A 23,489-nucleotide genomic window follows, 5' to 3' on the forward strand; every position below is an offset into this window, starting at 1 on the left:
TGGCAGTCAAACTGCTCATTTCTCGTTAAAAGCTGTAATTGTCTGTGCAGCTTCTTGTCAACAAAACCACCTGGTCGCCCTAAAGAGATTACGGTTTGCCCCCCCCCCCTTCCCATTTTGGTTTAGTCCGTTCTGTCATTCAACAAATGTTCATTCCAAGCTTTTTGATGGCCCCTCCCCCCATTGGGGCCCTAGGTAGTCTGTCCCACTCCCCCCCCACCCCCCACTCTGTCACCCCTGTCAGTGCCTGCGGTGACATCACAGCTCCTCCTCGTCCTCGCTGACCATGTCCAGGTCCTTGTCCTTCCTACGGGGGCTCTCCGAGACAAACTCCCACTGCTGTGCCTCCAGCTCCCGCAGCTCCCCCTGCAGGCGCTCCAGGTGTACTGCACGCCGGCTCCGCAGCAGCCGGCCAGGGAACGGGTTCATGTCCACGAAGGCGATGTTGGTCAGCTTCCTGGCGAGAGAGGAGACTACAGTTGATCCTTGGAACTGATCGAGAAGAACCAAAACGAATTCAGTTTGTGAAGCTCTTTTTATAAGCAATGTAAGAGAGGGCTTTACACAAGTTGCTATACATCAGCACCTATAACCAATCTAGACCCCCAAGAGATGACGACGTAAAAGTCCCCAAAAAACTCGGAGACAACAAAATGGAAGAAACCACACTTGGTGAGGGATCTGCTCCTTCAGGGACAGCTGTTACCCTGCATGCAGATACCAACTTAGCTCATACAGTATGAAACACAAAGCCATCAATATTGCAGTAGAACTATGCACCTCTGATCCTTGGTCTTTGGCAGTATTTTCTAAATGCACTCTTAGGATGAAAGCATCTGCTAAATTAATAAAAAAAAGGTAAACGTCAAACCAGATCTGATCTATTCTTTTTTCGCCAAGTCAGGAATATCAAGGGGGAGTGATTTTGTCCTCGGTGAACCCCAGTTGGATGTACAGACTCTTCTATTCTCCCGTATGTGTCAGCGCACAGCACACAACCCTGCCTAAGCTGCCACTCTATGAATAATATATACATATCTCTAGTAAAAATAACTCCCGTGTCTAGTCCTCCAGCCGCACGCAGAGTAAATAGGGCAGGAGACAAAGGACTCGCTAACCTCAGAAGCACACAAACAGAACAGCTAGACCAAGGAAGTGAACAACAGGAGAACTCTGTCCACTGGCACCACGGACACGGAGTCATGTGACCCAGGTCCGCTTGGGACCTTTGACCTCCCCTGTCTCACCTTCCGTCTGAGATGGTCTTGGTGAAGAAACGCAGGTACTGGTAGATCTCCACGTTGTCGTGGATCTTCAAAATGTCCTCTTCTTTGTACTTGAAGAGGGCCAGCGCATAACGAAATATCACCTTGGGGGAAACACAGGCCGTACAAGTCAAGTTTGTCTCTGAATACCACAACATGGGACGCTTCCTCCACAGGCCCCACTCTCCTGTGAGTGATCCAGGGGGATTCTGGGTATTGTAGTGTCCCAGACGTCTAAATTTAGCAGACACTCTTATCCATATTTACAGTAAGTACATTTCCCCCGAGGCGAGTAGGGTGAAGGGCCTTGCCCAACGTCATTTTGCACGGCCGGGAATCGAACCATCAACCTTCTGATTATTAGCCCGACTCCCTAACCGCCCAGCCATCCGACCCCCCGTACCTTAGACGTACCTTGGTGCCCTCGAAGAGGAAGGCATCCCACACTCTCAGCAGGATGTCGCTGGGTAGGCTCTCGACGAAGGCCACCAGGAACCAGTTGAAGGTGATGAGGGACACGTCCACGCTGTGCTCCTCACAGTGCAGCATCAGTCTCGGCATCTTCTCTGCCATGAAGTCCTTCAGCACGCGCTGGTCTGCCTGGGGACGACAAGCACCGGAACGTTTCAATGGTACGTTTTGTTTTTTCAAACACAAAACTAGTATCCCAAACTTGATCACCGTGTGTCATTGATTCACCAAAAGCTCTGGAACTTCTCAGCTGAGCACTTTTTATGATACTTCTTGAATCGATAAAAGCACAGTTTCTCAGAGTTAGGGGCCAGTCACCTGAGACGCTAGCAGGTTTTTGGTGTAGTAGTCCTGGGGCATGATGACCTCCACCACCGCCACCAAGCACCAGAACGCCTCCTCCTCGCTCTGCAGCACCAGCAGGGCGATGGCTGCCAGTCTGGGGAGGAGGGGGGAGGGGGAGTGGGGGGGAGAGGAGAATCATCCTTGAAGTTTAGATCATTGATATCACCCAAGCAGATCCCAACAAATAAACTCATAGGCCTGTCTGAACATACCATTACTGCTATTTGACCATTGTCCACTAAATGGCATTGTCTCACCACTAGGAGCCATGACAACCCTCAGATGAAATGCAGTTTCTTCCTTCTAATCGACCAAGCAGCTAACGGTACCTGAGATCTCGTACCTGTTCAGCCCTTGGCAGTAGCCAATCCCAGGGTTCTGCCATGAGAAGGCCAATAGGATGCGTTCCAGCTGTTGCAGGGCGGGGCTAGAGGGGGAACAGAATTTCTGATTGGTGGTGAGTGTTCGGTGGAGGTCCAATTGGATCTGTCTGGAGGCTGGATGGGGAGACGTGTGGCTCTTCTGGCACAGCTGCAATGTGAGAGTTGGATCTTGTTAAGAAAATCTGCTGGCTGAGCGGTTAGGGAATCGGGCTACCAATCTGAAGGTTGCCGGTTCGGTTCCTGGACGTGCGCAATTACCTTGTGTCCTTGGGGGGCAAGGCACTTCACCCTACTTGCCTCGGGGGCATGTCCCTGTATTTACTCTAAGTCGCTCTGGATAAGAGCATCTGCTAAATGTAAACTAAATGTATATATCTTTTTCATTCCACAGAGAAATCTGACTTGATCAAATATCCTTAACCCTGACCTGTTGGTAGCGGTCCGGGTGGCGCTCTCTCGTGGAGCGCGTGCGGCTCCTCACCAGCCAGCTCCAGACCTTCTGCCTGTACTCCCGCGGGACGCCGGCCCGGAGCAGGGTCTTCAGCTCCGGGGAAGGGGACAGCTCGTGGCAGGGGCGCCCGCCCAGGAGCTGAGCCCAGCGGCTGAGCAGCGGATGGTCTCCGGCCTCCTGGTGCAGCAGGTTGTGGGAGCGGATCTCCAGAGACTGGATCTTGGCCAGCAGCTGCATGTCCTCCACCTCATAGTCGGGGATGATCTTGAAGCCGTACTCGTCGTGCTCCCTGAGGGGAGGGGGTGGGGGGGTGGGGGGGGGAGGAGTTGTGATCATTTGAATGTACACAGGTGGAGGGGGTTTTGAACCTGTTTTACACTTCTGAATTCTAACCCTGAACACCTAAATGCTGTTAGAACTATGCACTTCTGATCCTTGATTTTCTGCTCAGCTGTGTCTACATGGACTATTTGTACGTTGCTTTGTATAAAAGCATCTGCTGAATGAATGAAATGTAGACTCAGATTACTTGTGTCATGTTATGTCTGGATGAGGTGAGCCCGGGGGCCAGGACCCAGGTGTGGGTGTACCTGACTGGGATGATGTGAGCCTGGGGCCAGGACCCAGGTGTGGGTGTACCTGACTGGGATGAGGTGAGCCCGGGGCCAGGACCCAGGTGTGGGTGTACCTGACTGGGATGAGGTGGAGCTTGTTCTCCAGGTCTCCTTGGAGAGACTCGCTGATGAGCTGCCTGACTGCCTGGCGCTGGCCCGGTTCTAGAGCTTTGTTCTCCAGGAGTTTCCTCAGAACCGCCAGGTACCGGCTCTCCTTCCCACAGTGGCTGGCCTCCAGGGAGGCACACTGAAACACAGAGAGGGAGGGAGGCTGGGTTGGGCCTGTCGTAATCTAAAGTGCTTTTTAACAGGCCAATGGGCACCAGAAGCAGGGCTTAGCACTGGGGATACCTGAGATCTGGTTACTTTGCACTATGCTTGGTAAATACGGACTCACCTTCACCATCAAGCTTTTCTCCTGCTCTGAGCTGTTTCTCCATAGCTTGGTCAACTGGTGGATCTCTGAGTTTAGGAATTTGTTCTGAGTTTTGTAAGCTTCTATGTCATCCTGAGATGATGAGAAAGAGAAGGAAAAATAAACATATATACTATCAGCAAAGGTTTAAAAACCAGAACCAACATGATTTTTATCTATAGAGCTCAGTGGTGAAGCATTTGACTGCATTCACCCCCCCCCCCCCCCCCCCCCCCCCGCCCTCAATGCTGCCGTGGATAAAAACGTCTGGTAAATAATTACATTTTTATCTTTTAGCTGTTGGCAAACACGGCCGAGGGAGCGGGAGATATACTTGTTCCTCACCCTGAGGTTCTCCAGATCCTGCTGCTGGAGAGTGGGGGTCTGAAGCTGGTTGGTGGAACTCCCTGCTGGTCTGGGTTCAGTCATACTGGACGCCAACTTCTCAGACAGCTTCACAATCACCTGGAAGGCCGTGTCACATATTTCTACTGTTATCACCTTCATCGTTATTCTTGCGGTAGTCATATCATAACATATAATATCATATGGTAACCTATCATATGGTAACATTGTATCGTAACATATCATACAGTAACATCGTAACATATCGTATCGCAACATATCGTATCAGGAGTCAGATTGCTGAGCGGTTAGGGAATCGGGCTAGTAATCAGAAGGATGCCGGTTCGATTCCTTGCCGTGCAAAATGACGTGTCCTTGGGCAAAGCACTTCACCCTACTTGCCTCGGAGGGGAATGTCCCTGTACTTACTGTAAGTCGCTCTGGATAAGAGCGTCTGCTAAATGACTAAATGTAAATGTAGGAGTCCCCCCCTTCCTCACCTGCTGCTTGGCCTGGTTCTTGTCCATCATCAGCCTGATGTTGCCCTGCAACTCTACCACGTGAGCCTCCCTCTCAAGCAGCCTCCTCCTCAGCTCGTCCGTCTCGGCCCTCATCTCCTCCAGTCGGCAGCGAGTGTCGGCGGCCTGCCGCTCGCGGTGCCTCAGCAGCTCTAGCCGCTCCTGCTCGCCGTCGGCCGCCAGGAACTCGGTGCACGTCCGCTTCTCCAGCTGTGCGGCCTCCAGGGCCTTGTGTAGGAGCCACACCAGCTCCTGGAGAGCAGGAGGAGCAGGAGGAGGGGGAGGAAGAAGAGGAGGAGCAGGAGGAGGGGGAGGAAGAAGAGGAGGAGCAGGAGGAGGGGGAGGAAGAAGAGGAGGAGGAGGAGGAGGAGCAGCAGGAGGAGGAGCAGGAGGAGGAGGAGGAGGAAGAAGAAGGGGAGGAGGAGGAGCAGGAGGAGGAGGAGGAGGAGGAAGAGGGGGTAGGATGGCAGATATGGGTTTAGATTCAGAAAATAGATGAGGTGCTTGACTCTAGAAGAGGTCACAGGGTCAACTCGTCTGTCAGAGAGGGATCTGTCTGTCTGTCTCTCTTCTTCCATTTTTCTCTTACACATTGAGGGGTGGTGTTAAATATGGTGCCTGAGTAAAATGAGGGACTCGACAAAGCATCTGAAACAATCTTCACCTTCTGGGCTTTGACCTCCTCGGCCAGCATGTGTTTCTCCTGCTGGAGCTGGACCATCCTGTCTGGAGAGGACGTGCCTCTGCCGAAGGAAGGAATTGTGGCCGAGTTGCCCCTCCTGTTCCTCATGGTCTGTGGAGATGGAGACGGCAGGGGGGACATGGAGGGTCTGTGCTCCCCTGGAGAACGCCTTCCTGCAGGGTCAACCAGCAGAGGGCCGGCTGTGGGTGTAGGTGCTGTGGAAGGGAGGTGAGGTCATGGAGGAATGGCTTCTGGTGTGGGCAGCTTTGTAAACACCATGTGGCTTCTGTGATCGTTTGATACACCATACTAGTTATATATTTCGTGACGTTGTAGTGACTTGATTTCCAAAACCAAAATAAACACAACAGAAACAAAACTAATTTACTCAGAAATCAGGAATTAAGAATGCTGTCTTAATTATTATTTTTTAAACACACACTTTTCAGATTACATCAAAGATTTTTAAAAGGCCCCAAAAGTGGGCCGAATGCTACCAGTCACGCCTGGATGTGGGGTCTGTCTGATACGTACTGAGTCTGTCCAGCGCTGAGAGAGACAGGGTCTTGGTGGCTTCCGCTGGGTTCCAAGTTGGGGTCTCAATGTGGAACACGCTCTGGCTGAACTCCTGGGACGAGCGCTTGGAACGCAGACTGTGCACCGAGTTCCTTTCAAATCAAAACACATTCTATCATAACGGAAAGCACCCACAGGAAGATTACGCAACTGTGTAAACTCCCAGCTTCATAAACAGTTCATAATTAATACCTTTTAAACTAAATAACTTCCCTTTTTTGACGTGGCTGGCATAACAGACACAATAATACATTTACGCACTTCCCCAAGGGTTTACCAACGTTCTCGATCCCGAAAGTTTTCTGAAGAATGTTCTGTCATCAAAACTCTCGTTGAAGTCAGGGACAACCCCATCGAAACGAAAGGCTTCTTCCAGGCCCTAGTAGAGCCAGACATAGGCTGGTTTGAAGCAGCGGTGACTGTATATACAGTGTTTATACAGGGAAGTCAGGTGGCTGAGCGGTTAGGGAATCGGGCTAGTAATCTGAAGGTTGCCAGTTCAATTCCTGGCCGTGAAAAATGACGTTGTGTCCTTGGGCAAGGCACTTCACCCTACTTGCCTCAGGGGAATGTCCCTGTACTTACTGTAAGTCGCTCTGGATAAGAGCGTCTGCTAAATGACTAAATGTAAATATACGTACTGGATGTGTATATACGTACTGGATGTGTATATACGTACTGGATGTGTATATACGTACTGGATGTGTATATACGTACTGGATGTGTATGAGGGGATGTTTGATGGACATGCTGCTCAGAGGGGTCCTCTGAGGGGGTGCTGGCCGGCTGGCAGCCTCCTCGCCCACCAGACCCCAGGGCATTTTCACCACGGGCAGGAAGCTGTCTGTGGAACAGGAAGCAGAAATGTTAGTGGGTCTGGGCCCTTGAGGCTGGGTCACACATGGGATAGTGGTGGGAGGCTTCCGGTGGAAGACAATGAGAGTGAAATCATGACTTTGAGTGGCCTCCACGCAGGTCGTGATCTTGACTCTCTGGTCAGAAGACATGTTGTGATTGAGTTCAGGCTAAGTTGAAGTCAATCACTTCATTTGACTTTTTACAGCTCTTATCTTGTTAATGTTGAGGTAGCCGTTTGGGGAATGAACAGAGTGGATTTTATCCTGTAACCTAATTTTGTCCAAGTCCTGTCAGTTCTGATGGCTATGAAAACATAACCATGTAAAGCGAGTAATTGACACAGTAACGTCTTGTAATGTATACATTTACCAGATACTTATATCAGCTACCTCTTGATCTGTAGTGTAAATGCTCTAACCACCAAGCTATACCCTGTCACAGTACATTAGAGAATTGTGGTTTCCTGTATCTCTGAGTCAATTAAGACAAGTCAGTGCAGGCAAGGCATACCTCTAAACTGTTGATCAGCCATGCTGTGTCTCCACTGGTAAGACAGGGCAATACCATGGTGACAAATAACTGTAGTTAGAACCACACAGAAAAGTATCCCTTTTATGTTGAATATGTGAATTCTGACACGTGTTATTAAAGGCTTTTTTATGGTAAACTAATGGGGTATCAACCTTTTTATGTTAGCTAATCTTATGTCACTTTGAAAGTATTGTTCCTGCCTTACAATAACTAGAGGGTGTCTGTTGATTGGACAGTCTAGAATAGCCTGTGTGAAGCGCTCCGTGCTGTACTGTAATCGTGGTTATTTTAGTCCCTCTCTTACCACCTGCTTTGAGAATCAATATGGTGTCAAACATGCACTTCCTGTCTGACTCACAACCACTTCCTGCAGCTGGCAGGCTGGCCCAAACATTGCTCCCCAGAATTGCAGACACACAAGGCATGCTGGGTAATATTTTATGAAGACTTTTTTTTTAAACAATTGGTTTTTGTTTAAATAAAATTTATAATTTGACATGACAACGTACAGAAGCTTTGGTGGTCTAACCACATTACCCAGTAGTCATCTTAGCAGATATCAGGGGCTTTCATATCATATATCATTGGATAATGGCCAAATGGAAGCTCAATCCTAAACTGTTTTGGTAACTTGTGGCAATTACATAAAAAAATGGAATCAATCAATCTACGAAATGCTCCCTTTCCCGACAGAGTTAATAAGTGTTTCCTGCTATCAAGTCTCCAGAGAAGACTACAGAACCGTTGCTCAGCATAGCCACTCTGTAACTCTGCCAAAACAGATCTTTATCTGGCAACCGTACAGAGAAGAATCAAAGGCATCCGATTAGCTTCCCTTCCTGAACCCCACCCCAGCTATCTCCCACAAACACCAAGACACAGGAGTGGCGACCTACAGCCGCAAGGTTTCACAACAACTTAAGAGTTTCAGTTCAATAAAGGCCTTATGAAATGGTGCACAGATGTGCCTACTGACATGAATATACCGTTTTACCAATGATTAGTGTGATTAGTATACTCCTGACCTGCAGTGGCCAGGTGACAACACCATAGAGTACCCCATTAGAGTTACATTAACTACCATGTTACTACAATACACAGCAATAATTACAGTAATATAGATTTCAAAATACATTAATATAAGGTTAAACAAAGTACAGACATCCAGTAAAGCTATCTTGTAAACATTAGGAGTACAGAAAGTGAAAACATGGAATATTTCCCCGTGATTAGAACTGAATCTGACTGAACAGTCTCGGGGTAGATCAGCTGACTGAGGGATTACATACCTGAAGTCAGTTTATCCTCTAGACCACGAAATGTGTGAGACTTATTTCTACTCATTTGATCATTTTCACTTTTATTGTTATTCTTTTTGCTTAATCTACAATTTGAAATCATCCTCCAGGGACTGGTAGTGTAGACATTTTAACGTTGTATCTTGTATTATTTTTTATTTTTTCCAGCTATGAATGAAAATTACTAAAGACTCAAAGCTCAGATACAGAGAGAAGCCACTGACATGCAGTCTTTCACTCTTTCACCCTGGGTCAGCATGTGTCACTAGACTGCTATGTTGTGTCATCCCTTGCCTCTCCCTGTTTGCTTACAAACTTCACTGGGGATTTCTTAACTCGCTCAAGAAGCCCTTCCCAGCACACAGCCTTGCAGCCCACCCACTTCCTCCCATTATTGAGCAAACCCATCTCGCTGCAAGACAGAATCACCACCTGAACAGAGCTGTTGGGGGTGTCTTTGTTGTGGTTGAAGGGGGTGTATTGGACCACTTCAAATGACTGATAAGAATCTTAAGTGTGACCTAAAAACACTCGAGTTGTAATTATTCTTATTAAAACTCCTTTCCGGTTGATGTGCAGTTGGGTTGTGTCAATGTTAGACGGGAGCATGATTTTGGTGCGGCTTTTCTCTTCAAACAACGGTTACCACAACAACATTTCAGTGCCAGTTTATTTTTTCATGTTAGTTACATTTTACATTACATTTAGTCATTTAGCAGACGCTCTTATCCAGAGCGACTTACAGTAAGTACAGGGACATTCCCCCCGAGGCAAGTAGGCTGAAGTGCCTTGCCGTGCCAACGTCATTTGGCACGGCCGGGAATCGAACCGGTAACCTTCTGATTAATAGCCGATTCCCTAACCGCTCAGCCATCTGACTAGTTGCTTGCTTAGCAGCACTTGGGCATGGTGTTTCATTAACAACTGACTGTAAAAGTGCAGCCGGCCCTCTTAACACTGAGACAATGTAAACAGATCTATTCAGAGCAAGGGAGGGATGGGGTCATGAGGTTATCTGTGCATAGCACACACTGCCTCTCTCTTACCCTCTCTTACCCTTTCTTACCCTCTCTGACTCTGTTTCTATTTCTCTCTGCCTTTCTTTCTCCTCTCTTTATCGCTCTTTTCCTGTCTCCCTCCCTCTCCCTCCCTCTCTCTCTGTCTTTCTCTCTGTCTCTCTCTCTCTCTCTCTCTCTCTCTCTCTCTCTCTCTCTCTCTCTCTCTCACCCAGCAGTTGGGCTGTGTCTCACCTGGGCAGTGGTTGTCTGTGGCTGTCCCTGGTGCGTGGTTGGCTGTGCTGGGCCTGTTAGCTCGCTCCGTCAGTTGGTCTCGATGCTGCCATCTCTTCATCTGCAGCTGCTGCAGCCAGTACATCATCGCTTCCTGGTTGGCTGCCTGACATGAGAGCACACCCGAAAAAGAGATAGAAAAGTCAATTTACATTTATTCATTTAGCAGACGCTTTTATCCAAAGCGACTTCCAAGAGAGACCTTTACAAAAAATGCATAGGTCAATGATCATAGACAATGAGATAGCCCCAAAAACATTGCGGGGAACCAAAACATGAGCATACATTGTGATAAGAAAATAAGTGCCAATGGGAAGAAACATAAGAGCAAGTAGTTAAACAAGTTACAAATTAAACAACATGAACCTCAAAAGTGCAAGAGTGAACCTGTAGGAAAGCAACAATAATATATTTTACAGCGAGTACAAATAGTTAACTCAGTTACAACTAACCAACAAGTGCAAGTAGAGCAGAATTGGGACTGGATTCAAATAAAATACAATCCTGGTTTGCTGCTCAAGACAGGAACCAGTCAGAATAAAACATTAAAAGAGTAGAATATGGAGTCGAGTAGAATTTAAAGAAGAATGAATTGCAGGAAAGAGTAGAATGTACTCTTTCTGGTGATGTTTCTGATTGGTTGGAAGGTGGAATTTAATATATGTTATCTGTGTAACTCGAGACAGCTCTCAACTCGGCAGAAAACGTACCTCCGTATGCCTGTGTCATGTCCATTAATTGTATATAGCGGCGGGACAAGTTATCCCTTACTTCTCAGCGTTTTGAAATGCGTGAATCTCAGGGCGAATGCGTGAGACTTGAGAGCCCTCGAGTTAACTAGCGCACAACACGAAAATCTTCGGTGGGTGCATCGAAGTGCCACCAAGTAAAAAAAGGTCATTTTGAGCCCTTTATTCATATTTTGTGTACGTCTTAACATATTGAAAACCGTCATGGGCCAGGGGGTTCCCGTCAAGAGGGCATTAATCTGACCAGACAGCAGTCTTACCTTGAGGACGAAGGTGCGCTCAGGGGTCTGTATGTGGAAGGTTCCGGTCTCTCCCTTGAGGGGGTATCCTAGCGTTGCGCTGCACAGCTCCACCCGGCCCAGCGGAGCCACATCCTGCGCTGTCCTGTAGTAGAACAGCTGGCTCTTCTTCTCCTCGTAGGTGAACCAGCGCAGCTTCCACGCCTTCAGAGGTCCTCCAAGCTTGTGAAGGTAGCCGCACAGCTGGGAGATGGGGGGCTGCTTCTGGGGCTGGTCGGAGGTGACCTGGTGGTCGACGGGAGGGGGAGTTGGAGGTGGGATGGTCTGGAGGTAGTTGGGGGTCGTTGATTCGGCGGGAACCTCTTCGTGGTGGTTCTCTTTGGGGGAGCTAGCAGATCCACTAACAGAGACTCCTTCCTTCTGGTGATCCCTGACAGGAGACTGATCCTCTCTTCCCTGGAGGTCTGCGGTGTCGGGAGCCGGTCGCTCTTCCTCCTGGTGGTCACCTCTGCTGGGTGCAGGCTCGTTAGGGACCTGCCTGCTCTGGTGGTCCAGCGTGGATTGGCCCATGGTGTTTGTGTGAGTGTTCTCTTCAGAGCTCCCTGGTGTTGTGATATGATCAGCCCCATCCGCTGGGTTGAAGACTTCTGCTCTGGCAGGATACGAGGGAGACCACGCAGAGCTGGGATTTCCTTCTGGGCCCTCTACCTCCATCTCTCTGCACAAGGAGACAATATAAGGGAGGCCGAGACGGAGGGAGGGAGGGAGGAGAAAAGCAGAAACAAAAGCAAACAATGATGTGATGAGGGTGACAGGATATCTGAGTCGGATGAACCATGCTTGTTCAACAATGAAACTTGTATGGAGATTTGTTCAGATTCTTTTAAGTATTTTCTGACTGTCACTGAAATGTATGTTGCAATACAGATATAACATAAAGGTTTATGTTTCATTTAGCAGACGCTCTTATCCAGAGCGACTTACAGTAAGTACAGGGACATTCCCCCCGAGGCAAGTAGGGTGAAGTGCCTTGCCCAAGGACACAACGTCAGTTGGCATGGGAATCGAACTGGCAACCTTTGGATTACTAGCCCGATTTCCTCACCTCTCAGCCACCTGATTCCCCTACTATTGTATTGTACTCTTCTCAATGTAAGCTATTGTGTTGGCCAATAAAGCCATTTCCAGCATTCAAACTTCAACATTACAACCTTTTAGAATAACTGACAGATGACACTTTGCCAGTGACTATGTTGTAATCATTCATAAATGGGTTATAAATAACCCCTCCCGTAGCCTACGTCTAACTACTGGCTACGAATGTTATTCATAGCAAACTATCTTTCTTTACTTGACCACGACTGAAAGATTTTAAAACAGAACAGTGGCTGTGTGGCAACCGTTCCTATAGACAACACCAACTTTAACAAATTGCAAAATCCCATTGCTTTGAGCGAAAGAATAAATAACAAAAAGACAATAAACGGATTATACCTCTCTTTAAATCGTTCGCTGACAGTGCGCGTTTCCACAACATTCTACGTTCCTTAAGCGACTTATTTTAGACAACCTTTCAATGCCCCCGATTATAAATCAACTGTCATCGAGGAAAGGAGGAAAGGAAGAAAGAAAATGAACAGGCGTGTGTTTTTGGGCGTGTCCCAAACATACCTAAGGGCGTGTGTGCACAAGTAAGACGTCCACTCAATCCAGCTAGCGTGACCTGGTTGAAGCTTGGTCCTCCTTTCTAAACCATTACATTAAACCACAGCCATATTACGAAACATTTGTATGAAATACCGTCATGAAATGTGTCAAAGACAGTTAAAAGGATAAGGTCTCTGATTCTCAAGTCTCAAAAAACTTCAAGCACCCATTCACAACTGTCAGACTGTCATCTTGGGTTTTGTGAAATTGCATCAACCTCGGCTGTAATCCACCTTCATTTCTTGAGACGGTAAAGACTGCAGTTCCCCTCCGTTCCTTCAGAGGGAGACGTTCTACCAGGGTACTCTTTATTTCACAGCCTGGGTTGAAAGTTGAAACTTTTCACAACACCACGTACACATGTGTGGCTATGCCCTGCAGATTTCTAACGCTAAATTGTAATTTGTAGTTAGCTAGACATTAACATTAATGGGTATTTCTGTAAGGTAAGCAGCTAAGTGTTCACAGATGCATATATATATATATGTTCTCCTGAGTGACAAACCCAACTTGACGAACTGGAAATATAGATTTTTTACAATTGTGTATAGCTAGCTAGCTGTTAGCTGAAACTCCAGTTAGTAGCTCGCCTCACAAGTCTAAAATGCTTGTGTGAACATTGAGCCTTACTGTTTTGATTTCTTGATTTAGGATACAAAATGCGTAATTTAAAGTTGCTGAAGCGTCTTCGGTGTACGGAGCTGGGCGGTCCGGGAACTCCACAGTGCTTATCGATAAGGACCGACACCGGCTCTTTACTAATCTGTTCGGAATATTCCGTGACAGAGTTTGACCCACGAGTTGGACAGGTAAGAAGCTGACACGCCCGATAATCTGCTATAATGTAGCCGGGAACGGAATATATGTACAAAATATAATATGCACTATGATTATGTCGGGTTTGGAACTACACCTTGGTCTTTAGTTTTTCAGGAGACTGATGTAAATTCTTAGCCTTATTAGTAGCTACACCGCGCTACATTAATCACTTGACTTTATGCTCAGGTGGTGAATGAAGTTTCACTGACAGCGGCGAACTACCTCCCGGAAGATGGCAGTGGGGTTGTGATTGGTGTCCAGGATTTACCGGACCAGGAGTCTGTGTGTGTAGCAACCGCCAGCGGTGACGTCATCTTGTACAACCTCAGCACCAGCGAGGTGTGTATGGGTGCCTATTGAGAATGATTCCGAGCCCCTTGCAGACTACTACCCCTGTTTTCTCCCCACAGTAGGGCTGTGTGTTTGTATGGGATGTGTGTGTATGGGAGTCAGGTGGGCACTTCACCCTACTTGCCTCGGGGGAATGTCCCTGTACTTACTGTAAGTCGCTCTGGATAAGAGCGTCTGCTAAATGTAAATGTAATATGTGTGTTTGTAATTGTTGGTTCTAACCACTTCCTCTGTTTCTTCCTCGCAGCTTGAGTGTGTTGGCAGTGTGGAAAGTGGGCTGACCTCCATGACCTGGAGCCCTGACCAGGAGCTGGTCTCTCTTACCACCGGTCAGTAACACTTCCACAACATTCCAGCGTATTCCTTCAGCAGACGCTTTAAGTCACAGCGGTGCACCAACAGTGCATGGACACGTCTTTTACAAATTTTGATTGGTTGGTTGATTTTCTCTGCAAATACACTGACCAGGAACTAATGTCCTCTGGGTCCTAGTAGTGGTTCTATACCGTGACATCTGACCTGTAAGGACATGCTCTGGCCCTTTTAATATATCCTCTTCTTTCTGTCTCCACGTTTTAGGTCAGGAGACCATTATCATGATGACCAAAGACTTTGAACCTATCACAGAGGTCAGCATCCACCAGGATGACTTTGGAGAAGGTAAGGAGGTGTTGATCTTCAGGAAAACCCTCAGAGGGAGCACAACACGATGGTCAACAAGGCCCACACTCTCTCTCTTTCTCTCTGTCTCTCTTTCAAAGTCTCTCTCACCCACACGCTCTCTCTTCTCCATGACGTCTGTTTCTAACGGATGTGTCTGTCCTGGTCCTCTGGTGTTGCTGTGTTGCAGGGAGGTTCATCACCGTGGGCTGGGGGAAAAAGGAGACTCAGTTCCATGGATCGGAGGGCAAACAGGCAGCTCAGAGGAGAAGCACAGTAAGCTCACAGCTGACCTCTTATTCCTCCAGCAGATGCTTGTATCTGAAGCGATGTTCATGTTGAAAGTACAGAAGAATATCGACAATCGGAAGTAGTATTTCGGGGGTCAGGCTACATGTGGGGAATGTTTAACAACGTTAAAGGGAGTCAGGTGGCTGAGCGGTGAGGGAGTCGGGCTAGTAATCTGAAGGTTGCCAGTTCGATTCCTGGCCGTGTCAATTGACATTGTGTCCTTGGGCAAGGCACTTCACCCTACTTGCCTCGGGGAGAATGTCCCTGTACTTACTGTAAGTCGCTCTGGATAAGAGCGTCTGCTAAATGACTAAATGTAAATGTTTTCATATTTTGACTGAGGGAACCAAAACTGCTTCACTCAGTGTGGTGTGTGTGGACACTCAGGGACCCATAACTAACGTCGTTACATTCGCGTGTGTTCAATGTCTGAGTCTCTCCTGGCGTCTGAACCCGATGGTGGTGTGTGTGTGTGTGTGTGTCAGGAGGTTCAGCCGGCCGTGGCGTGGGATGACCGCCGGCCCAGGGTGACGTGGCGAGGGGACGGCCAGCTGTTTGCCGTCGGGGCGGTGTGCCCGCGGGGCGGGGCCAGGAAGGTGCGCGTCTGGAACCGGGAGTGTATCCTGCAGGCCACCAGCGAGCCCATCAGCGGCCTGGAGCCCCCGCTCAGCTGGAAGTAAGCTGGGCGACGCTGGACAGGAATGCTACACTAACTACCGTGTAGCAACACTTCTTCAACAAGTATTCATCAGTTATAGAATTTAGGATTTTAATCATAGTTTTTTTTGTACTTGTTTTTAATCCTGGTCAGGCCTTCAGGTAGTCTTCTGTCCTCCACCCAACGTCACCCTAACAAGCACAGCGTTGTGTTTCTGGAGAAGAACGGGCTGCTTCATGGAGACTTCACCCTGCCCTTTGGTAAAGACCAAACCAAGGTAGGTAGCTCAGGCAGCCTCTGGTGAAGACCAGCCTTGCTCCGGTCCTTTGTTTAAACCATGACATCTAACCTGAAACTGCACTGTGATATTTGGACACATTCAACATCCACTAACTAAAACACATCACCATCATAGAGCTGTAATTTCTTGCTGTATCATTCTGTGTGCCTGTGTGTGTGTGCGCCCTTGTGTGTGTACCTGTGTGTGTGTGTGTGTGTGTTCCAGGTGAAAGAGCTCATGTGGAACAGTGACTCGACGGTGCTGGCTGTGTGGCTGGAGGACATGACTGCAGGAGAGGGTGGACAGGTCAACACGTACAGTAAGAGCCAGGCTTTTTAAACATATGTTTGGGCCTTTTTATTAATGGTACAGTTGGGGGGAGAGAGAGAGAGACAGGTAAGCAGGGAGAAACGGGGCCTTCAACTCCGCCTTCACAACATCCACTTCCACCCCTCCTCCTCCCCCCTCAGTTCAGCTGTGGACCGTGGGGAACTACCACTGGTACCTGAAGCAGAGCCTGCACTTTGGCAGCGACCACCAGAGGGCGCCAGCCTGCGTGAGCTGGGACCCTGAGACGCCCCTGAGGCTGCACCTGGTGACCCGGGGCTGGGACGCCCTCACCTACGACTGGGGCTGGAGCACCGCCCGCAGCAGCGGCCTGGATGCCACCGACAACGCCAGCGTAGCTGTGATCGACGGAGGTGAGAGCCAATGGGAGTGAGGGGGAAATGTAAGGTAGGAAATATTGGAGGGAAGGGGTCCGTGAGATTTGACATCTCTTTTGGAAGATTTTCCCAGGCCAAGACAGACGACGGGAAAATCTCTAACCATAATTGTATGAACGAGTGACTACAGCTTGCTGTGGGTGAAAGTGGCCCTCACCTCTGGTATGAGCGTTGGTGTGTGTGTGTGTGTCGTTGGAAGACAAGATCCTGGTGACGGCGTTCCGTCACAGCGTCGTCCCCCCGCCCATGTGTGCGTACGAGCTGCCGCTCCCCGCCCCCGCCAACCATGTGACCTTCTGCTGCCAGGCCCAGAGGACCAATCAGCTGGCAGTCCTCACTGCTGACGGACACATCACGGTCTACTGCCAAGGTGAGCTCAAGGCGCTTCGCTACTGAATACACATACACACACACACACACACATACATACACACACACACAGTCTGTTGGCTGAGCGGTGGCTGAGCGGTGAGGGAATCGGGCTAGTAATCCGAAGGTTGCCAGTTTGATTCCCGGTCATGCCAACTGACGTTGTGTCCTTGGGCAAGGCACTTCACCCTACTTGCCTCAGGGGAATGTCTGTACTTTATTTGTAGTGTTATATTTTGTTGTGAAGCACTTTGTGATTTTTATCTGCGAGAGGTGCTATACAAATAAACTTTACTTATACATACAATACTATACTTGTACATACAAGAAACACGGATGCACATAACACACACACACACACACCTGGAGCCTTCTGATCCTCTAATATCCTGGAGATGTGCATCCCTCTACAGGTGCAGGAGATCCAGCTGGCTCTGGGACTGGAGGAGGAGCCTTCAGAACTACAGTACGCCCCCTCGTACTGAAGACCACTTACAGGTACCCCTGTTATAGGGACCCCTGTTACTGGTACCCCTGTTATAGGGACCCCTGTTACTGGTACCCCTGTTACTGGTACCCCTGTGTGATTTCCTCTAGTCGGCAGTGTTAATATAGATTCGTACTAAGGACATCATAAGTCATTAATTCACCCAGTAAGACCCATGGTTGTGTTTAGGGTTGAGGTGGACCAGGAGGAGCCCTTGGCCCTGAGACTGCTGCTGTGGCTGGGGGAGGAGAAGAGCTCCCTGGGGCTGGAGGTCTTCCTGGGGGTGTGCTGTGGAGAGACGCCAGGCTCGTCCAGACTGCTGTGTCTCTGCCCCTCTGAGGAGCAGCCAGCCACGCTCAGCATCAGGTACTGAGGAGCAGCATGCTCTTCCTGGTTCAGCATCATAACCTTCTTCAGATCAGTGCGTGGTATGGCTATGTTACTGAGCAGGACTAAGCAGTTGTGGTTGGATGTAGTCTGAAGTCACACTTGTTGGGTTGGACTGGGCTGTGCTCTGTTGCGAAAAACCCTCCGTGAACTTGTTGTATGAAGAGCTGTTGTCATGCAGGGTGAATGTGTTGATCTCAGAACTTTTGTTTCTCAGGAAAGTGATGTAGATTCTGATGTCGCAGTGTTGCTGGGTTACGCTGCGCTGCTTGTGACTGTGTCATTGGTGACGGCTGTTTCCATCCCCAGGTCTCAGGTGGAGGTGGAGGCTCATGTGATCAGCATGTGTCACAGCACCCAGACTGGCACCGTGGCTCTGCAACTGGAGGACGGGCGGATCAGGAAGTTCCTCTGGGGTCAGTCGCTACCACTTCCTAGGTCACGCCTTCACTGGTGTAGTCCTCACATAGTACTTTGTATTCATTCATCATGTCCTCTGCTTTTAATAGGAGGTGGTGCTGTGTGGTCTAGTAGCAGTGTTTGGTTTTTAATACGAGTTGTTGTGTGGTTCAGACTGCTCGGTGTCGTCGGTGGTGGAGTGGCTGGACTGTACAGGCTGCAGGGTGAACTTCCCCAGTCCCTGTGTCCACATAGCCCTGGCCAGCATCAGTCACCAGGTACACGCACATCCACTTAGCATTGGTTTACGGGAAGTATGGGGAATCTTTTCCTGTGCCTGTGGTGCTAACAAGCTGTTCTCCATGTCTACCAGGAGCATTTGTTGGGGCTGACAGACCGATCTCACTTCTTCATTGGAGACACAGAGGTATGGCTGATTAGACGTCACTGTCTCATAGCACATTTCTGATTCAGGGTGATTTATGATATCAGAGGGTTTGGGATCGAGGCTGTCATCACTCTGGGGTGAGGGGCTGTGTTTGGGGTAGAGACAGCTCTGACCTGCTGTGTTCAGGGACTGTGTTGACCTCTGACCTGCTGTGTCCAGGGACAGTGTTGACCTCTGACCTGCTGTGTCCAGGGACTGTGTTGACCTCTGACCTGCTGTGTTCAGGGACTGTGTTGACCTCTGACCTGCTGTGTTCAGGGACTGTGTTGACCTCTGACCTGCTGTGTTCAGGGACTGTGTTGACCTCTGACCTGCTGTGTTCAGGGACTGTGTTGACCTCTGACCTGCTGTGTTCAGGGACAGTGTTGACCTCTGACCTGCTGTGTTCAGGGACTGTGTTGACCTCTGACCTTCAGGGACTGTGTTGACCTCTGTGTCTCTTCTTCTGGTTAAGGTGGCCTCCAACGTTTCTTCTTTTGTGGTTCATGAGGACTTCCTGTTGCTCACCACACACTCTCACATGTGCAGGTGCCTCCGACTGAGCATGCTGACCGTCAAAGGTACCACACACACACCTCAGAGCCCCCCTATATCTCTATAATGTATGTATATACATATATATATATGTGTGTGTATGAAAAGCAGAGGAGATGACATGGTAGTGAGGTGACGGGTGAGTGCTGCTGGTTCCCAGGGCTGCAGGAGGCTCTGGCGCTGGAGGGAGGCCAGAACGACGAGACCCTGCGGAGGGTGGAGAGAGGCTCCAGGATCGTCACCCTGGTCCCCCACGACACACGCCTCATTCTGCAGGTGCAGCACGGAGGCTTTCTTTCAGTCATTCATCCATCCATTCATCCATCTGTCAATCAGGGAATTTATATCATTTCAGCCTTCATCAAGAAATACTGATCCTAGGTTGTGGAGACTGATCCTAGGTTGTGGAGACTGATCCTAGGTTGTGGAGACTGATCCTAGGTTGTGGAGACTGATCCTAGGTTGTGGAGACTGATCCTAGGTTGTGGAGACTGATCCTAGGTTGTGGAGACTGATCCTAGGTTGTGGAGACTGATCCTAGGTTGTGGAGACTGATCCTAGGTTGTGATGAAGCTGGTTGTAGGACTGTGTTGGTCCCTGGCAGATGGATGGGTGGGTGCATGTCAGGTGGGTGGATGTATGATGTAGATGGATGATGTTTCCAGCTGGTTGCTGATGTCTGATCTCCCCCCTCCAGATGCCTCGTGGGAACCTTGAGACCCTCCACCATCGAGCGCTCGTATTGGCCCAGCTCAGGAGGTGGCTTGATTGGTCAGTCACTCTCACGACACAACCAGCTACCACACCTTTAAACCATCTCCTGATTCTTCCTGTAATTTCGCTCAAAACAAAACACCCAGTAACAGTATGTTGGATTGCTCTGTGTTTGTGTTGCAGTCGGAAGTTCAGGGAGGCCTTTGAGTGCATGAGGAAACTAAGGATTAATCTCAACCTCATTTACGACCACAACCCCAAGGTTGGTTCATGCCGGACTTTGACTGTGAACTCTGACCCCGTGAACTGTCTCAACCCTGTCAGCAGGGGAGTCAGATGGCTGAGCGGTGAGGGAATCGGGCTAGTAATCTGAACGTTGCCAGTTCGATTCCCTGCCGTGCCAAAATGACGTTGTGTCCTTGGGCAAGGCACTTCACCCTACTTTCTTCAAGGGGAATGTCCCTGTACTTACTATAAGTCGCTCTGGTCTGCTAAATGACTAAATGTAAATGTCTAAATGTAGCTCGGCCTCAAACCATTCAGTTCATAGACTGACACCTGGCCAGGGACAATCAGTGTGATTTTCTCTTCAGATGAAGAGAAAGGCATGAAATGAGTTGAGTCTCTTTGTAATGATCCTGGAGTGTGCTGACTGTCTTCCTGTGGTCTGGCAGTTGTTTCTAGAAAGTACCGAGACCTTCCTGAAGCAGTTGGACTCCATCAGTCACATCAACCTGTTTCTCACCGAACTCAAGTAAGAATCAACCAGCGTCTTAGCTTTTCACAAACCATAACTCCCCACAAAAACCCCCCAATGTTGTTGTTTTTAATTCTGTTAAGTCCACTCTAAGTCAGCATTGGTCTACTGGTGTTCTAGGGAGGAAGACACCACCAGCACCATGTACCCCTGCCCTGTGAGCTCTCCTGACAGACCAGCAGGGGGCGCCAGCAGGAACAAGGTCGACACGGTCTGCGACGCTCTACGCAACACCATGGAAACCATGGACCAGCACAAGTAAGAGAAGGTTGAGTGCCTTGAGCTCAGGCTCACAGGGAATTCTAGATAATCACGTTTGCTTGTCAAGCCTTGTCGTTTTTAGAGATGGGGTGTATCTCAGTGGTTGACAATTTCACTGCAGATCCAGAGGTTGTGGGTTCAAAAACCCCCTCTGTACGTGTCTTTGGTTAAAAGTGTTTGGTAAATGTGATACATGAAGACAGTATTTAGTTTTCTTGGCGTCCGTCGACAGGTACTGTCTGTGTATCTTGACGTCTCATGTGAAGAAGACTGTTCCTGAGCTGCAGACTGCACTGCAGAAAGTCCACGAACTACGAGGTAATAAACGTTCTAACGGCAGGCTAAAGCTAAGATCACGCTACCAAGTATTTTTACTGACTGAACTACAAGGTACTAATCATTTTTGCGGCAGGCTAAAGCTTAGTTCTCACTACGGGGTACTTTACTGACGGCGCGTATAAAAGCAACGAGTGACTCAGTGACATTTAAAAGTGGAAGTGGAAAAAGCTGTTTGACTCATGCACAGTGGCCTATCAGTATGTAGCGCAAGAACACAGCGTTACTGTCACATCTACAGAGGTAGTTGTCAGTATATTTACATTTGTATTTATGTAGGGAGTCAGGTGGCTGAGCGGTGAGGGAATCGGGCTAGTAATCCGAAGGTTGCCAGTTCGATTCCCGGTCATGCCAACTGACGTTGTGTCCTTGGGCAAGGCACTTCACCCTACTTGCCTCGGGGGGGAATGTCCCTGTACTTACTGTAAGTCGCTCTGGATAAGAGCGTCTGCTAAATGACTAAATGTAAATGTATTTGTTTACACGTCAGTGAACACGCCTAGTGCTGCCAACGTAGTGAGCGCCGAGGAAGCTCTGAAGTACCTGCTGTTCCTGGTTAATGTCAACGAGCTGTACGAGCACTCTCTGGGTACCTACGACTTTGATCTGGTCCTCATGGTGGCCGAGAAATCTCAGAAAGTGAGTGAACACTTATCTGGTACCGGACTAGAAGGAGATTATTGAACAGCTAGACTGAGAGCTCTGCAATTCTAGACAAACCTGAACCAGAATATTTTTTTTCAAATGTTTTAGCCTCAATTTTTTGGGCTCAAATGTTTTTAGGCTCCAATTGTTTTGGTTAGAATTTTTTGGCCTCCAATTTTTTTTACTCAAATTTGAGCAGCCTGAATTTCTGAACCTGATTTGCTTCTATACCTCTCCCTGTGACTTCGTATCCAAGGACCCTAAAGAGTACCTGCCGTTCCTGAACATGTTGAAGATCCTGGAACCCAACTACCAGCGCTACACCATCGACAAACACCTGAAGAGATACACGAAGGCCTTGCATCATCTCAGCAAGTGTGGTGAGTCAACCCAGCCTCCTCTCCCAACTCCAGACCAAGTCCTCTGACCCTCAAACCGGTAAAATTCTGTGGGGAACTCTGCCATTCAGATCCTTGATTTTGTTGATGTGGTGCTTTCCCAGGTGAGGAGCACTTCACGGAGGCTCTGAACCTTGTGATGGATCAGAAGTTGTTCAGCGAGGCCCTGGGGTTGTACCCAGCAGACAGTCCTCAGTACAAGGTAGGCCTCCTCAGCTAGAACAACAGCTTCCTCCTTCGCATCAGACCGGGAAAAGAATCCTCTGCTCTTTGGCCACGTACAGAATTGTATATTCTTTTTTAGGGCATTTCTGGTTTTATTGGGATGGAGACAGTGAAGCTGAGTTCAAACACTGTATTAGACATGCTATGTATTGGGACATACTGGATCTTGTCCTGTCAGACTAAACATTATTTTAAGTATTGAGATGCAGCTTCTCCTTCTCTGAATGTGCTGTATGTTTACCTCTCTCTCTGACCCTGACCTGTGATCTCTGACCCTGACCTGTGATCCCTGACCCCTGCCCCCAGGCCGTGAGCTGTGCCTACGCCGAGCACCTGGTGGAGCAGGGCCAGGCGGGCCAGGCGGGGCTGCTGCTGTGGCGCTGCGGGGAGACGTCCCGCGCCCTCCAGGCCTTCGTGGGAGGCACCAGCTGGAGACACGCCCTGTGTGTGGCCCAGCAGATCCCCCTGCCCTCCGACCAGCTGGCCCTGCTGGCCCGGGACCTGGCAGGTACCGCAGGACACGTGGTGGAGCAGATGCATGCTCAGTCTTCTGGATGGGGCTGGGGGCTAGGGATGGGGCTGGGGGCTAGGGAGGGCCTGAGGGTTAGGGATTGGCCTGAGGGCTATGGATGGGGGCTAGTTATGGGACTGGAGACTAGGGTTGTGGCTGGAGGCTAGAGATGGGGTTGTGGTTGTGGGTGGGGCTGAAGAAGTGTTGTGGGGGTGGGGGCTACTGGGGCTAGACCGTCTGACTGTCTCATCACTGGAACTTGTATCACTTCAGTGTGAAATACTTTCCTTCATGACTATTTCTGTGTCTTGTCTGTTGCAGATAAACTTATGGAGCAGAGGAGATATACAGAGGCTGCTGTTCTGCTGGAGCAATATGCAAAGGTGCTGTTTAGTTTCAATATCTCTGTCTGTCTCTTCTCTCTGTCATGGTGTCTTTGGGACCAGGTCATGATGCTGGGTTTGTGCTTCCCTCAGGACTGCGAGGAAGCCATCTCAG

The 23,489-nt window shown here is 49.0% G+C and overlaps 2 protein-coding genes across 9 annotated transcripts in view; one reads left to right on the forward strand and one right to left on the reverse strand.

Moving 5' to 3' along the window:
- Window positions 1-227: 227 nt before the first annotated feature.
- tbc1d2 (TBC1 domain family, member 2) lies at window positions 228-12,800 on the reverse strand. Of its 8 annotated transcripts, none has more exons than XM_067247428.1 (16): window positions 12,701-12,800; window positions 11,051-11,747; window positions 10,003-10,147; window positions 6,783-6,909; window positions 6,024-6,157; window positions 5,472-5,704; window positions 4,790-5,059; window positions 4,290-4,409; window positions 3,927-4,037; window positions 3,604-3,776; window positions 2,892-3,204; window positions 2,425-2,612; window positions 2,055-2,175; window positions 1,680-1,865; window positions 1,248-1,369; window positions 228-457 (listed from the first exon to the last, which is right to left on the reverse strand). In XM_067247428.1, exons 2-16 carry the CDS (start codon window positions 11,741-11,743, stop codon window positions 259-261), a joined length of 3,135 nt encoding a protein of 1,044 aa, XP_067103529.1. In that variant the 5' UTR covers window positions 11,744-11,747; window positions 12,701-12,800; the 3' UTR covers window positions 228-258. The 8 variants fall into 8 exon arrangements, with proteins under 8 accessions (XP_067103529.1, XP_067103528.1, XP_067103531.1 ...); XM_067247427.1 differs by lacking the exon at window positions 12,701-12,800 and adding an exon at window positions 12,524-12,628; XM_067247430.1 differs by lacking the exon at window positions 12,701-12,800 and adding an exon at window positions 12,524-12,628 and having other exon boundaries at window positions 387-453.
- A 286-nt stretch (window positions 12,801-13,086) lies between these two features.
- Window positions 13,087-23,489, forward strand: part of elp1 (elongator acetyltransferase complex subunit 1) — a 13,581-nt gene continuing 3,178 nt past the window's right edge. Inside the window, 29 exon segments of the mRNA XM_067248204.1 lie at window positions 13,087-13,182; window positions 13,388-13,545; window positions 13,742-13,894; window positions 14,154-14,235; window positions 14,486-14,566; window positions 14,757-14,842; window positions 15,343-15,533; window positions 15,669-15,792; window positions 16,021-16,114; window positions 16,266-16,496; window positions 16,720-16,890; window positions 17,303-17,387; window positions 17,566-17,742; window positions 18,073-18,179; window positions 18,337-18,440; window positions 18,536-18,589; window positions 19,065-19,170; window positions 19,305-19,420; window positions 19,842-19,915; window positions 20,042-20,120; window positions 20,533-20,612; window positions 20,736-20,873; window positions 21,109-21,194; window positions 21,703-21,851; window positions 22,114-22,237; window positions 22,360-22,457; window positions 22,787-22,988; window positions 23,313-23,374; window positions 23,468-23,489. The exon segment at window positions 23,468-23,489 is cut by the window's right edge and continues 41 nt beyond it. Coding sequence (XP_067104305.1) covers window positions 13,396-13,545; window positions 13,742-13,894; window positions 14,154-14,235; window positions 14,486-14,566; window positions 14,757-14,842; window positions 15,343-15,533; window positions 15,669-15,792; window positions 16,021-16,114; window positions 16,266-16,496; window positions 16,720-16,890; window positions 17,303-17,387; window positions 17,566-17,742; window positions 18,073-18,179; window positions 18,337-18,440; window positions 18,536-18,589; window positions 19,065-19,170; window positions 19,305-19,420; window positions 19,842-19,915; window positions 20,042-20,120; window positions 20,533-20,612; window positions 20,736-20,873; window positions 21,109-21,194; window positions 21,703-21,851; window positions 22,114-22,237; window positions 22,360-22,457; window positions 22,787-22,988; window positions 23,313-23,374; window positions 23,468-23,489 — 3,226 coding nt within the window. The 5' untranslated portion in view covers window positions 13,087-13,182; window positions 13,388-13,395.

Source organism: Osmerus mordax, chromosome 12 (assembly GCF_038355195.1).
Source record: "Osmerus mordax isolate fOsmMor3 chromosome 12, fOsmMor3.pri, whole genome shotgun sequence".
NCBI lineage: Eukaryota > Metazoa > Chordata > Actinopteri > Osmeriformes > Osmeridae > Osmerus > Osmerus mordax.

Bases quoted from the DNA above. Each gene is read 5' to 3' on its own strand.
- tbc1d2 (XM_067247428.1), bottom strand. From the start codon at position 11,743: ATGGAGGTAGAGGGCCCAGAAGGAAATCCCAGCTCTGCGTGGTCTCCC. The intron at 10,148-11,050 runs GTAAGACTGCTG...CTCTCATGTCAG, and splicing joins AGCGCACCTTCGTCCTCAAG to GCAGCCAACCAGGAAGCGAT. The intron at 2,613-2,891 runs GTCAGGGTTAAG...CTCACATTGCAG, and splicing joins ACCCGGACCGCTACCAACAG to CTGTGCCAGAAGAGCCACAC.